Source organism: Equus przewalskii, chromosome 6 (genome assembly GCF_037783145.1).
Source record: "Equus przewalskii isolate Varuska chromosome 6, EquPr2, whole genome shotgun sequence".
In the NCBI taxonomy this organism is placed as follows: domain Eukaryota; kingdom Metazoa; phylum Chordata; class Mammalia; order Perissodactyla; family Equidae; genus Equus; species Equus przewalskii.
Genome location: NC_091836.1, coordinates 459,165 through 473,075, shown reverse-complemented (window position 1 = coordinate 473,075; position 13,911 = coordinate 459,165). Strand labels below are relative to the sequence as shown.

General features: G+C 67.8%; 1 protein-coding gene and 1 long non-coding RNA gene across 3 annotated transcripts; one reads left to right on the top strand and one right to left on the bottom strand.

The window, feature by feature from the left end:
- Nucleotides 1-1,644: 1,644 nt before the first annotated feature.
- Nucleotides 1,645-9,020, bottom strand: WDR18 (WD repeat domain 18). Of its 2 annotated transcripts, XM_070624664.1 has the most exons (10): nucleotides 7,934-9,020; nucleotides 6,938-7,048; nucleotides 5,414-5,547; nucleotides 5,010-5,151; nucleotides 4,340-4,483; nucleotides 4,097-4,161; nucleotides 3,880-4,004; nucleotides 3,479-3,645; nucleotides 2,706-2,774; nucleotides 1,645-2,093 (listed from the first exon to the last, which is right to left on the bottom strand). In XM_070624664.1, the coding sequence occupies exons 1-10, from the start codon at nucleotides 8,324-8,326 to the stop codon at nucleotides 1,962-1,964; spliced, it is 1,482 nt and encodes a 493-aa protein (XP_070480765.1). In that variant the 5' UTR covers nucleotides 8,327-9,020; the 3' UTR covers nucleotides 1,645-1,961. The 2 variants fall into 2 exon arrangements, with proteins under 2 accessions (XP_070480765.1, XP_070480766.1); XM_070624665.1 differs by lacking the exon at nucleotides 3,880-4,004 and having other exon boundaries at nucleotides 7,934-8,326.
- On the top strand, nucleotides 6,168-7,938 carry LOC139084063 (uncharacterized). The gene is made up of 3 exons (XR_011541326.1): nucleotides 6,168-6,611; nucleotides 6,947-7,007; nucleotides 7,380-7,938. It is a non-coding gene; the product is annotated as an uncharacterized lncRNA (long non-coding RNA).
- Nucleotides 9,021-13,911: the final 4,891 nt, after the last annotated feature.

Below are 13,911 nucleotides of genomic sequence, written 5' to 3'. Positions count from 1 at the left end.
CCCCCAGCTCCGCACAGGCTCCCTGCAGGCCGGGACGGGGGGCGGGGCGCTTTGTTCCCTTTGTAGTTGGGGAAACCGAGTCTGGGAGCCAAGTGGGGCTCACGCAAGGCCACGTGCTGACTTCGGGCTGGATGGGGCAGAGGTCAGCAGGTTCCGGGTCCCCCACCCGGCTGTGTCCTCCTTCGCAGCACGGCCAGCTGGCCGCTGTCCCGAGTGGGTGGACAGGCGACCTTCCAGGGTGGCACTGCGCGGGCACAGGGATGGCGCGGGCTGGAGGCGGTTTGCATGTCAATGCGCGGCCTTCCCCGGCAGACTGGCCGCCGCATCTGCGGGCCTGAGTCAGAACCGGTGACTGCCCAGTGTGGGGACCCCACCCTCCCTGCCCGCAGCCCCACGGGAACACGGCCCTCAGGTCCCCTGGGCCCCCAGCCCCGGGGTCAGGTCGGGTGGACGCATAGGGAGGAACTCCGGGCCCCGCCGAGTGGGCAGCTGAGGGTCCGGAGCGGCGCTGGGGGCCTGTGGCCCTGGGAACCCTTGGGGGTTCAGGGGCACTGGGAGCAGCCCCCCCGGGGAAGAATCTGGAGCGAGGGAGGCGGCCACCAGACAGAGGCCTGGACCTCAGCCACTGGGTGGCCACCTGCCAGCTGCCGCCTGGGCCTCAGCCAGATGCAGGCGGCCGCACCAGGCGTCCGGGACAGGCGGCCGATCTCCTTCCGGCCGGCCGTCAGCCACACGCGGGTGCGGGCAGCCGAGGGGGAGCAGGTCTGGGGCTGCGGCTGGGGCTCTCCCCGGGGTCAGGGGTCAGTGGGTGTCGGGCCGGCAGGTGAGGGGCCCTTGGCCTTTGGGGAGCCTGATCCCTGACTCCCGGGAGACCAAGGGCAAGGGCGGACCGGGCCCTGGGGAGGGGGTCGAGCTCCCAGACCCTGCTGGGCACTGAGTGGCCGCCAAGGGGCCCCGGACTTGCTATGACCTCGTCCTGCTTCCGGCCCAGAGGGGCCACTGGAGGGGCTCCTATGATGTGGACCCCTGCCAGCCAGCAAGACCGCTCACCAGCCATAGACGCTGGGCCCGGGGCCACGGGGGTGAGTGCACAGGGGGAGCCTGGTGCCACCCGGGCTCCCTGGTGGCGAGGGCCCCGGGAGGGGACCTGAGTCAGGCTAAAAGCCTGAGCTGAGGGCGCCGTGGGCTCCAGGCTGGTTGTTACGGCACTGACTACGTCACGTGGGTTTTCTGGATCATGAGACCCAGCTGTCAGTTCGGGGCAACTTTCTGGAAGGTTCCACGGGCAGCCTTGGGGTCAGGGGTCTGGGCTGGGCTCCAGGTACTGGCTGGCAGTGACCCCAAGGCAGTGGGGTCGCCTGGCCTCTCTTGGGCCCTTGACACAGGTGATAATGTTCTGGGCGAGCTGTCTGGGCGCATGTCCCCCTGGGGGACCCTGCCCAGAAACGGACACCACCTCAAAGCCAGCTGCCCTGACCCAGGCTGGGCGGACCCTCGGGTGACCACCAGAGGGACAGGCAAGGCGTGACCACACCACAGTAACTGCATCACTCTTGCCCCAAGGTCCCTCCCTCCGAGGCCCTGACGGTGGTGCAAAGGCACTGGGGCAGCGGAAACGCGTCTGGAAAGTCACAGAACCACAGCTTCTTAAAAACAGGTTTATAAAATCGGACTCGGCGTGCGCTCCAGTGAGTTCCGCTGGGGCAGCCCCACCGCCAGGTCCCGGAACCCAGCGGGCCCAGGCCTCCGGGGTGCGGCACGCGGAGGCCCAGAGAGAAGGGACCTTAGGGTTTTTGCTAAAAACAGAATGGCACCACGTGACACACGACACCGCTGGGTGAACACTCAGACGACACGGCCCCACACGGGGCGAAAGTCCAGACAAAACGGGAACGAAGAGGGGCGAGTTGGGCCCGGGGCGGCCGGGGTCGGGGTCCGGGGTCCGGGTCCGCGCCCCGCGCTCACTTGGCCGGCCGCGTGATGATACGCGTGGAGAAGTCGAACAGGTCGCGGTTGATCTTGCGCAGGTTGCGCACCTCGTCCTCCAGCTCCGTCACGCGCACGCGCAGCTGCTCCTGGCCGCCCAGGACGTTCTGCCGGAGGCGGGGAAGGGCCGGGCTCAGGGCGCGCGGGCCACGGACACGCGGGGCCGCAGCGAGGGTGACGGCCCCACGGCCCGGGACACAGGGCAGGGAGCGGGCGGAGTCAACTGCTCCCGGCGCGGCCCGGCCCGGCCCCAACCCTGGCCATCGCCTCCACGGCCCGCCCCCCTCATGGCCCCGGCCCACCTCCTCCATGGCACCCCCTCCCCAGGCTCTGCCCACTTTCCCTGGCCCCACCCCTCCCTCCTTCGCCTCGCCCCGCCCATCTTCTCCATGGTGCCGCCCACCTTGCGCCCCCAGGCCCGCCCTGCCCCCCTCTCCACGGCCCCGCCCACCCGCCCCAGACCGCCCATCTCCACGGTACTGCCCCTCCAGGCCCCGCCCCTCTTCCCCGTAGCCTCGCCCCTTCCCGCGACCCCACCCACCGGCTCCATGGTACTGCCCCTGAAGCCCCGCCCACTTTACCCATGGCCTCTCCCCACCTCCCCAGGGCCCCGCCCCTCTCCCGCGGCCCCGCCCACCTCCCCATGGCCCCCCCACCTTCTCCATGGCCCCGCCCACCTTCCCCATGGCCCCGCCCCTCCACCCCGCGGCCCCGCCCACCTTCTCCATGGTGCCGCACATGACCGCGTGCAGCTGCTCCGCGCGCTGCAGGTAGCTGGGCTCCGAGCCCTGCAAGAGGGACGGGGCTGTGTCAGCACCTCGCCTCCCGATGCCCTCTCCCCATCCTGTCAGTGCTGGCCGCCACCGTGCCCCTGGGGAGCCATCCTGAGGCCACTGACAGATGGGGAGACTGAGGCTTGGAGAAGGGCCTGCCAGCCAGGCACCCGGCCTCTGCCCAGGCCACAGGCACCGTGCCCAGACAGTGTCCAGCAGGAGATGGACAACCTCTCCGTGGCAGCAGCACTGTCCATCTCGCCGAGCTCGTCCGTGAGGGACGCACAGAAACCGGGGTCAAGAAGGCTCCAGAAGACGGCCAGCCGGTCAGCTGGTGCCTCCAGCCCGCGGAGAGGGCCTGCCTGGCTCAGCAAGATGGACGATGGTGCTGCCACGGGGAGGCCGTCCGTCTCCTGCTGGACACTGTCTGGGCACACTGCCCGTGGCCAGCGGACAGGAGCCTGGACACTGTCTGGCATGCTACCTGCAGCCGGGGGCCAGGAGCCTGGCAGAGCCACCCATCAACCATCTGTGGGAGGGGCCTGCCACCCCCGCGGGGCTGGTGTGAGGCCACCGCGTGGAAACAGTGGACAGAAGGGCACAGAGCGTGGGCTGAGTGCACAAGGCCAGGCCCCGCTGGACACACGCAGCACCTCTGGTCAGGCCGCTCTGAACACCTGGACGCGCTGCGTGCGTCTGTGGTGGGGGCGGGCACGCACCTGCTGGTGGAGGCCCAGGCGCAGCGTGAGGCCTCCGCGGTGCGGCTCGTCGCCGTGCTCGGCGCCCAGCAGGTGCTTGTTGAAGTGCGGCAGGGGCAGGCTGGGCCTGAAGTCGGAGCTCAGCATGCTGATGGGCGCCAGCATGATAGAGGCGTTGGTCACGGGGCCTGTGGGCACCGCTGGTCAGGCTCGGCCAGGCCTGGGCCTGGGCTCCCGCCCTCTTCGCTCCCCCGCCGCGTCTAGGAAGGGCCCTGACTGCTGCCCCCTCCACTGGGCGGGACCCTGGGCCCTTCCTCCCAGACACCGGGCCAGAGATGACGGGCGTTTACGGAAGAGCCACACGGTTTCAGGCCTCTCGGAGGAGCTCCGGGGACCCCATCCCTGAGAAGGCCGGGCCCCACCTTTGAGGGTCACCGTCCTGACACACTGCTTGCTCTGCACGTCCCACAGGCGCACGGTCTCGTCGTGGGAGCCCGAGAGCAGCACGCTGCCGTCAGTGGACACCGACAGACAGGTCACCTGGTTCCTGGGGACAGACAGGCCCGAGACAGGGCAGCACAAATGACCCCCGACCCAAGAGCAAGAGAACAGGGTGTCTCCCACCCCCTGACCCCGCACCTGTGCCCTCTGAACACCTTCCCGCTGTCCTGCTCCGGCTGGAAGCTCTTCTCTCTCTGCCCGGGCTGCGGAGGCGGAGAGGGCCAGTGAGCAGAGGGACTCACGGGTGACGGGGGGCTGAGTGGGGGCCACAGTCTGGGAGGGAGCACAAGGCCCTGGCTGCAGGGAGGAGGGGACCCCGGGTGGCCCACAGCCCCTCAGCCCCCAACCCCGGGCGCCCCGACGGCTGCCCCCGCCACTCACCCAGGTGCAGAGGTCGACCTGGAAGATGGAGCCGTCGCTGCCGCCGCAGAACATGTGATGCTCGGCCAGGTCCATGGTCACCGCCATGATGCCCACGTCGAACAGCACGGACAGCAGCAGCTCGCCCGACGAGACCTCCCACAGCTGGGGGCGGCGGGCGTGTGGGACGGGGCTCCGCGGGCACCGGGGGCCCGTGCTGGTCTAAGCAGGGCAGCCCTGACCGGAAGACGCTGCAGCCCCGAACCTCAGACGGAGCCGTCACCCACAGGGGTCTGGGTGCCGAGGAACTCGGCCTTCCCCAAGGTGGGCCCTGGTTCTCACGGCCAGGACCCCTTACCATTGCCAGCGTTAGCCGCCGTCAGCCCCCAGGCCACCGGCCAGTCAGCCCTGAAAGTCCCCCCAACCCCCTGACCATGACAAAGACTTGAGGGCCGAGACGCCCTCAGATCCCCTGAGGTCTGGGCAGGCAGCCACCGGGCACGGGCGGCCAAGTGGGAATTTCCGAGCCAACAGAGGCCTGGACCGTCCACCTCCAGACGTCCTTGAAGCTGGAAGCACCAGGGGGATTAAGGGCTGTCTGGAGCCGCCAGCCTGGGGGAGGAGGCGACGCACCGGCTCACGCCGGCCAAGATCCTGCCAGCTGCCAGATCCACGGCGGGAGGGGCCCTACCTTCACCGTCTGGTCCAGCGAGGCGGTGGCCACCCGGGCCAGGGGCCCCCCGAGGCCACAGTGCAGGTCTGTGATAGGGAGGGTGTGGCGGGACCAGACGTGCCGGGGGGCTGGCGTCCTGGACGGGTCCACCTGCAGCACGCTGCGGGGAGGAGCGGACCTCAGGGGGGAGGCCCCGTCCCGATGCCCCCGCCCTCGGTGCCCCTCGGCCCTGAACAAACCCACTGCCCTCACCCACCTCACACCAGCCTGCCCAGAGTGCAGCCCCTCCCGCCAGGGGCCCTGGCACGGCCTCTCCAGAGAGTGGCTCCCTGCCCCCTCCACTGTGGCCTCGCCAGCCGGGGGACACAGACCACACGCTCCGCAGCTGGACGCAGAGCCCGCCGTGGGGGCCGCAGCGCTACCTGCAGAGGCTCCACACCAGCACCAGGCAGTCCTTGCCCCCCGACAGGAAGTGGCTGCTGTCCCCCGTGAACTGCAGGCATGAGATGTCCTGGTAGTGGCGGCTGAGGATGACCAGCAGGTTCCCCGTGGAGACCTGCGGGGGAGGGCGCTCGGGTCAGGGCTGGAAACGGGCGCAGCTCCGGCCCCCCTGCCGCCAGGTCCCGGGGGAGGCCGCCCCGTCGATGCCCGGGGCCTGGGCTGGCGGTACATGGCCGAGTGTGGGGTCTGAGATGAGCAGGGAGGCTGGTGGGCTGCACCACCCCCGGCCGTCCTGGGCGCCTGTTGCTGCCGGGTCCCCACGTGGATGACGGCCAGCCGGGAAGGGGGTCGGGTCTCGCTCCTGCTCCCACCCCCTCGTTCACAGTCACCCTGACCACTGAGCCCTGGGCCACAGCCCACGCGAGGACCCCCGCCCTGCACAGGCTCAGGGGTGGTGTCCTGGTAGCCCCCAGGGCGGGACCAGCTTTCTGTGGGGTGAGTTGCAGCCTGCGGGTCCCTCAGGGCCAGCCAGATCGGGATCCACGGCCGGCCCCCCAGGATGATTCTGTCAGCGGGAAGCGGCCGTCCTCCCAGTGGCCTGCTTTGTGGGAGGGACTGTGGTGTTGGGGGGGGTGACACTGATGCTCTTGTGGGTTGAACTGTGTCCCCCAAATACACACGTTCACGTCCTAACCCCGGAACCCCTGACCTTAGCTGAATACAGGGTCTTTGCAGGCACGGTCACTTGAGACGAGATCACACTGAAGGAAGGCGGCCTTAAATCCAACGGCTGGTGTCCTCGTGAAGGGGACATTTGGATACACATGTCCCTTGCGCCCCCAGTCCCAGCTCTAAGGCTTTCCGGCCCCCCCCCCCGGCCCCTCCTCACCCCCGCAGAGGGAAACGGGGTCAGCAGAGGCGGAGCATGAGTCAGGCCGGCCTGCTGGAACCCTCAGCCTGGGCTCCTGCATCTGGCTGGCCGTGTGGGACGCCCCCTCGTGGTCACGGCTCCTGCTGGTCGGGAATTCTGCAGGGGTTTGGGGAGGACAGCCGCCACTGGCCAAGAGGTACCACAGACTGTCCCCCCTCAAGGAGGGGCAAGGCCCTAAGATGCCCCCGATCACGGGACAGGCCACTCATTTCTGCCCACGGCCCTGCACCAGGCTGACAACGACCAGGGTGAGGATTTCTACCGTGATGGGTCACCTTCGAGGAGCCCCTCCTTGCCTCAGTTTCCCTCCCTGCACCTAAGCGACTGCTTCCCGGTCTCAGAATCACACACCGAGGTCTGAATGCCCTCGGGCTGGCAAACCTCTAGGGGAGGCGCGCAGGAGCTCAGGGAAGCAGAATGCAGCTACCCCTCCGTCTTCTGGCACAAATCTCGCACTGAGACTGTGCGGGAGGTGCAGCGGGTCCCCCCCAAACTCACCGTCTGTCCGTGATGACTCAGTGGGTGGTCTAACCCAGCACCCCAAGGCCACCCCCCTCTTAGGCTCTCCTCTGACCTCCCACAGGTATATGCTCTCTGCGATGCCCGCCAGGACGTAGAGGCCATTGGGCGACGTGGTCAGACAGGTGACAGGCCCGGGGCACATGATCTTCTGCTGGAGCTGGTCCTGGAGGAACAGAAGCAGGCTCTGTGCTCCGTGCAGAATGTGGGAGCTAGGCTAGGGGGCGGCGGGGAGAGGGGGATGGGGCGCCCGAGAGAACCAGAAAGAGGAGTGGGCAGGGGGGCAAGGAGACGTTTGCTCCAGCCGAGGCTTTGCAGGGTGCAGGGCGAGGCCAGCGCATCCTCGGATAAAAGCAGAATGGTGCTTGGTCTGGGTGGGGGGCCAGAGAGACCCCCGTGGGGGCGGGGAAGGCACTGAGGGCCCAGGAGGGCGCCGGGGCCGGAGAGCCCAGTGGCTAGTCGGCTTGTGCCCCAATCCTGCCTCCCCTAATCCTCAGGGGAAACAGCCCGCCCGCCCCAAGAGACGTCGGCTGGAGGAACGGGGGGGCCAGCAGCTCCAGGGGCTGCCTTTTGGGGTTTCTGCAAGAGGAGAAACCGTGAGCCCTCATGGCGAAAAGCAATGTTTCTTTTGGGGGGCAATACACGTATGAGTCTCCCGGGCCCGGACCTTCACCCGCCCAGACCCACGGAACCCCCACAATGCTTTCTCCCCGTAGTCAAACTTCGCGCCCGCTCGTGCGCAGCGCCCCACGGCCACCCCCTCCTCCCCCCAAGCCCTCCGTGTGCGCGTGCGCAGGCCGGCGCCCCCGTGAGACCCGCCCCCCACGCTCAGCCCCGCGCGTGCGCCGAGCGCCCTAACCGACCCCACCGCCCCGAGCGCGCGCCTCCCTCCCAAGCCCCCAGACCCGCGCATGCGCAGAGCCCCCGGCCCGAGACTCTTCCCCCCCTCCCCCCCCAGCCCCGAAGCAGGGCGCGTGCGGCCGACCCACCGACCCTTCCCCGACCCCGGTCGCGGGCTCCTCGCGCACAGCCCCCCGGCCGCGCCGCCCACCTTCCGCTGCAGCTCCCAGGCGTTGATGTAGTTCTTGCCCAGCTGCGCCGCCAGCAGGTACTCGCCGTTGAGCAGCGCCAGGCCGCGCGGTCCGGCCTGGCCGCCGCGGTAGGTGAGCAGGTTGGCGCCCGAGTGCAGCTCCCACACGACGCAGCTCCACAGCTGTGCCGCTGAATCCGTACACACGGCCACCTCCATGGGCGCCGCCATCTTGCTGCCTCCACCGCCCCGGATGTGCGTCATCACCAGCGAGACGCGCGCGACCGCGCCGCGCCGGCCAGAGCGGCGCCCACGCCGCCCCGCCCCCGGCGTCGGCCCGACTCGCGCGTGCGCACTGGCCTCGGGGAGGGGGCTGCGCTGTGAGCGGAGCTTTTTTCCCGCTCTGGGCATCATCGGGGGGCAGCTCCGATCGGTTGGAGATCTTGGAAGGAGATCGCCCCCGAAACAGACGGAGAAACCAAGTCCCGGGGTGCCCTGCGGGCAGTTATAGCCTCAGAGCCTGGACGTCTGGCGGGGCCGTTTCCGCTGGGCGCTTTTTAGCCAAGTGACTCAACCTTTCGGATCCTTTTTTTAAATGTGCAAATAATAACCTACCGACCTCGCAGGCCTAAATGAGGCGTTGCACGTAAAACGCAGACTACGTACCTAACGTGACAGCTTGTCTAGCTGCCGCGCAACACGTTGTCATTAAGTGCGTGCTCATGGATGCGCCATCTGCCTCCTCGGACCCCTTTTCTTCGGGGGCCGCAAAGTCCCCGTTTGTATTTCAGCAGCTCCGTGCGGGTCTAACGAGCCGCGAGCTCGAGGAGCGCGTAGCCTCGGCCACGGCTGCCGGCCCCGGGCCGCGTCTACACCGTGTATTTTAACGTGCCGAACGTGTTGCCAACCTCTGAAAACGCAGAAATCGATTAAAAGCGGAGCTGTCCCGCTCGGCAGATCGGCTGTCCCGGGCGGGGTCCCCGCGAGCCACATCGGGGGGCACTGGAGCCCCCGCCCCCAGCCACCGGGGGCGTCACCGGAGCCGGCGACCCCGCAGCGCGATCCAGGGCGAGGGGACGGGCGCCCAGAGCGGGGGACCCGCAGGCGCAGCCCCGGCCGCCAGGTGGCAGGCGTGAGCCACCGAGCGGGAGGGGACCAAGGCGTGAAGCAGTTCTGCGGAGGGGGGGGGTGTCCCGGGGACCAGCCTGGTTCGGGGGTCCAGGGGAGGGGCTTCCCAGAGGAGGTGTCGCTTGAGCACAGAACTAACAACCTAAAGAGAAGGGTGGGCGGAGGCCCGTGCAAAGGCCCTGAGGCCAGACCATGGCGGGCAGGGCAGCTGGGCCATCCAGAGCCTTGTGGGCAGTGGGGAGCCTGGATTTTATTTTATCCCCGGGGGAGGGGGACATAGGAAACTGAAGGACTTTTGAAAGTTGAGGCAAGCCAGGTGTCCAAAAAGTTGAGCCCCAGCAGCTGCCAAATGGGGAAAGCGAGGCAGGGACCACCTAGTCCAAAGAAGGGTGGGAACTAGAACCACCTGTTCGTGACTTCCACCCCCAGAACCGGCTGATGCCCCCGGGTTTCTCAACTGTTGGGTTTTTTTTCAGAGAGTGACTAAGAAAAAGGAAACGCCTGGAATGCTCCTTGACGCTTTTCAAAGCCCGGTTCCCCCAAACCTCCTCTCTCCTTGAATCCTGACGCCCCAGGACTCGGCCCGACCCGCTCTGAGAATGGCCCCCCAGTGCGGCTCCCGGGGGGGGTGGGTGGACGCGGCACTTCTGAGCCGTGCGCGCGGGTCACCAGGCAGCTCCGGGCCTCAGTTTCCCCACCTGCAAAGCGCGGGCGGGGGCTGGGGGGTGGGATGCTGTGGTCCCCACGGCCAGGGGATTCGGGGCCCTGGGTCTGCGTCCCCGGGGTTCCAGGGCGCAGGGGCGGCCCCGCAGGACTGGGGCGCAGGAGACCGACTGTGCCGACGGGGGTGCGGCCGGAGAGCGGGGTCAACTTCCCGCGGCAGCTGGATCGCAGCCGCGGCCCCGCGCAGGCCTCCCCTCCCCCTCCCTCCCGGGGGACCCAGCCCGGCCAGGCGGCGGCGCGAGGTCAGAGGTCACCCCGCCCCCAGCCCGGCTCCCGGAATGAGGACAGACCAGTTGTGTCAGGAGCGCAGGACAAAAGCCCTGCTCCGGGGGCGTCTCGGACCACCCAGTCGCCAGACCTCCTCGGTGCCAGCCGGGCGCCCGGCCCCAAAGCCAAGGCCGCGAGCGCGTGGCAAGGTGGCGGGAGCAAGATGGGGGAAACTGAGGCACAGAGGCCCGCACGACCCCCTCCACCGGGTCTACGCCCCGCGGTCTCCGTTCCCCACGCGCTTAGGGACCACCTCCCGTCTGCGGGCGGGCGCTGGGTGCGCGCGGACCCGCCGGACCAGACCCCGCCGTTCCCGCGTCCCAGCCCAGCGCCCACGCCGCCCGGGGGACCCGCCACCGACCCCCGCAGCCCCGCCGTGCGCTCGTGGGGGAGGGAAAGGCACAGGATTCCGTCAAAACCCTCTTTTTTCCGCGTCCTCTCGGCACCTCCCATCGGACCGGGTTTCACGTTTCACCTCCGGGAGCCTCCGGCCTCCGAACCAGCGCAGAGCTGGGGGGCCCGGGAGGGGGGCGACCCCGCCCTGCGCCCCCAGGAGCTGTGTGACCTCCGGGCCTTTTGCTCCCTCTCTGAATTCCTCTTCAGCCCAGGAATGAAGGTGCTGGACTGGCCGATCCAGTTTGCCGGAAATGCCCTTTTATTGAAAAAAAATCACATTTTCTTTATCTCCCTGGGGGGGGAGGGGGCAGGGGGCTCTGAGAGGCAGGTGGGCTGACCTCTGTCCTCTGACCTCTGATCCCCAGATGCGGCCACTCCTGTCTGGCGCGAGTGAGAAACGGGCCACAGGGAGGCGTGTGGGAACCGGCCGCCGCCACAGGAGGGCTGGTTGTTTGTCCCTCGGTCTGAGGGCAGCCTTGGGGGCCGACCCAGGCAGGAGGGACCGGCCCGGGCCGGCTGCGGCCGGCGCTGGTGGCAGGAGCGCCAGGTGGCAGGAGGCTGGGCCTGCCCACCGTCCGGCCGCGCTGACCTTGAGTCTGTCGTATCTGGTCCTCTGGGCTCAGGGGACACAAGGGGGGACGTGGATCGGACACCCCTGGAAGCTTTTCCCGCCCCAATCGTGCCCACGTTTGGTCTATTGGGAGGCAGACGACACGGGGCTTCCCTCCCATGGGCACCAAGTCCAGGGGTCACAAAATGCAGCCTGAGGGCCGACTGCACCCCTGGGGCTGGTTTCTGTGGCTACTGAGAGGTGACAATGAGCCAGACCACGGCGTGAAGGCTTGGGGGGAGCTGGGGAAGCCCCATGACCTCCACCCGGGGGTGGGGGGGAAGGGCCGGCGGGAGGTGTGTGTGGAGCAGAGGCAGCAGGACCCCCGCCCAGAGGGAAGGACACACACCACGCAGGCCCTGAGAGCTTGTGCAAAGGCCCCGGGGCAGGCCCAGGCGTGGTCTCCTTAGACAAGGGAAGGAAGCCAGAGAGGAGGGGCAGGAGCCACAGGCATTAGTACCCAGATGGCAGAGGCCTGGCCACACACCATGTCGCCCACACATCCCTAACACAGGGACTTCGCATCAGGCCGCCACGAGGTGCTGAGGGCCACACACGCCCACTGCGGGGGTAAGTCACCTCTCAGATGGCGTCTCTTTCGGACATCAGGCCCGGGTCACTCTGTGGGGCCGTCCTGGGCGCTGTGGGAGGTCAAGCAGCATCCCTGCCCCCCCCCATGCCAGGAGCTCCCCCAGTGTGACACCCACAGATGAACCCAGACGTGGCCCGGGGTCCCCTGGGGGTGAGTCCTGGCTGGAGGACCCCGGGTTGGCCCCTGTCCTTCGCCGCCTGGGCCCAGACGGGGTCGGGGTGGGGGTGACGCCGGAAAAAACCACAGAGGCAACTTTTTCTGTTAAAAGTCAGAGTGTCTTGTCTTGTTTTAATATCTCATCAGCTTTACAGGGTTACAATTGTCTTAAATATTTCTGAAGTTTAAATACAATCTGTATAATAATGTTATAAAATGTAAACTTTCAGTGTTCTTTTAAATTTCAAAATCACACCTTTTTTTGTCTTTTTTTTTCTTTTTTGGTCTTTTTTTTTTTTTTTTTCCCTTTTAATACCTGAATGTTCTGCAAAAACTGAAGTCGGTACAGGCCGCCCCGGCCGGAGGTAGAGAGTAGTTTATACCTTTTTCTTAAAAGTTTGGTTTTTTTTGTTTCCTTTAACCTGAGTTGGGGTGCCGGCCGCACGCCGGCCGACGAACCCCGGAGGAACTGAAATTTCACGTCAGGAATGGAAGCCGGGGGGGAGGGGGGGGGGATGCAAAAGCGAAATTAAGGGGAAAAAGAAGGAAAGAAGTGGCAAAAAAGGATAAAAAGCAATAAAAGTGACTGTACAGATGCTCGACTCTTACATACGGACCCAGCCGCCCCCGCCCGACCAGTCAGGGCTCACACGGAAGATTCTAGAAGCAGCCCGTCCACCTGCAGCTCCGGAGCCGCCCTCCACCCTGAGTTGGGGGTCCCCGCACCCGCCCAGAGGCTCAGCGCCCCGCCCGGGAGGAACACGCGCCACCCTGGTTTGCATAAAGGGGCGCCGAGCCGCACCGGCCCCCCGGCCCCCCAGGAGGGGACAGGAGGGGACAGGCCCCAGGGGGAGCGGCTGGCAGAGGCGCGTCCCCTCCCGTCCCCATGGTCCCCGAGTGGCAGGTGGACCCACCCTGAGTCAGATCGGGGGGCCACGCGCCCCCCGGGCCTGTGACAGGCAACTGACAGGCCATGCGCCCAGGACAGGGGACCCGGGCGACCGAGAGGGCGCGGGTTTTGGCATCAAAATCAGACCTGAGGTAGAAGGACCCTCACGGCGAGGGCCCCCCCGGGCCCGGGTCCCCCGAGGGGTGGGGGAGGGAGGGGGGGACAGCTCTGGGGGGGGCCTGGATTGTGTCTGGGGACAAAAGGGTCCCCCCTCCCACAATGATTGTGCTGCTGCCACGAGAGGTGGGGGGGAGAGAACCTTCTAGAAGGAAAAACAGAGAGAAAAGCCCCACGCCCGTGCCACCCGCTCCTGGGAGGCTGGAGGGGGTGTGGACGACCCTGAGATACAACAAGGAAAGGGGTTCCCTCCCAAAGACACAGACGCCGGAGACAGGGGGGCCCAGGACCCTCCCCCAGGGTCCCCAAGGCAACAGGACGCCCCTGGGGCCCGAGGCAGGAGGGCGTCCACTGGGCCTCGTTAGGCCAGGCTCCCAGGGCCCAATTAGAGGTTCGGGGCCGCCCTGGGGACAGCGAGTTCACCGACCCCGCCCCCCCCCCCCCGAGGGAACGAGACCCAGCGAGTGAAAACGCACCACCGTGCAGGAGGCACAGCTCCACCCAATGCCACCAGGTCCCCAGGGACCCGGGAGGGCAGGGCGGCCAAGAGTCCTCAGAGCCCACCTGGGCCTGGGCCTGGGGACGGCCGTGCAGCCGGCCCGGTGGAGCCATTGCCAGGGCTGCCAACAATGCCTCTCCCGCTGGGTCACACTAACGAGGGCACCGTCACTGCAGGGAGCCGAGGCCCCGAGCGGAGGGACAAACTGGAGGAGACGGGACGGGGCCAGGGGGTGCAGGGTGCCGTGGCCCCAAAATCCTCGCCCTGAGCTAAGGCCGGCTCACCCCAGGTCCCATCTCGCCAGTCCCCACAAGGCCACGTGCATCCCTGAGACAGGGGCCTGGGGGCTGGGACCACGGGCCGGAGCCCCCCCCCATCTCCACCGGGTTTCAGCACTTTCTCCTTCCTGATTAAGACTGGGCGGTCCCTGAGGGGAGAGCCGGCACGAGGGCCGATGTCCCCGTCACGGCCACTCGGCACCCACGCCCCCCGCAGCACCTGAGCTCATCACCTCTGCTGGCTGCAGCCCCCCCGCCGCCCACAGGAAAGGCCCCAGCGCCCC

Coding starts and splice junctions, on each gene's coding strand:
- WDR18 (XM_070624664.1), bottom strand. CDS start 8,326: ATGATGCCCAGAGCGGGAAAAAAGCTCCGCTCACAGCGCAGCCCCCTC. Junction 4,005..4,096: donor AAGGTGTTCAGAGGGCACAG/GTGCGGGGTCAG, acceptor GTCTGTCCCCAG/GAACCAGGTGACCTGTCTGT. Junction 3,646..3,879: donor CAGGACGGTGACCCTCAAAG/GTGGGGCCCGGC, acceptor CGGTGCCCACAG/GCCCCGTGACCAACGCCTCT.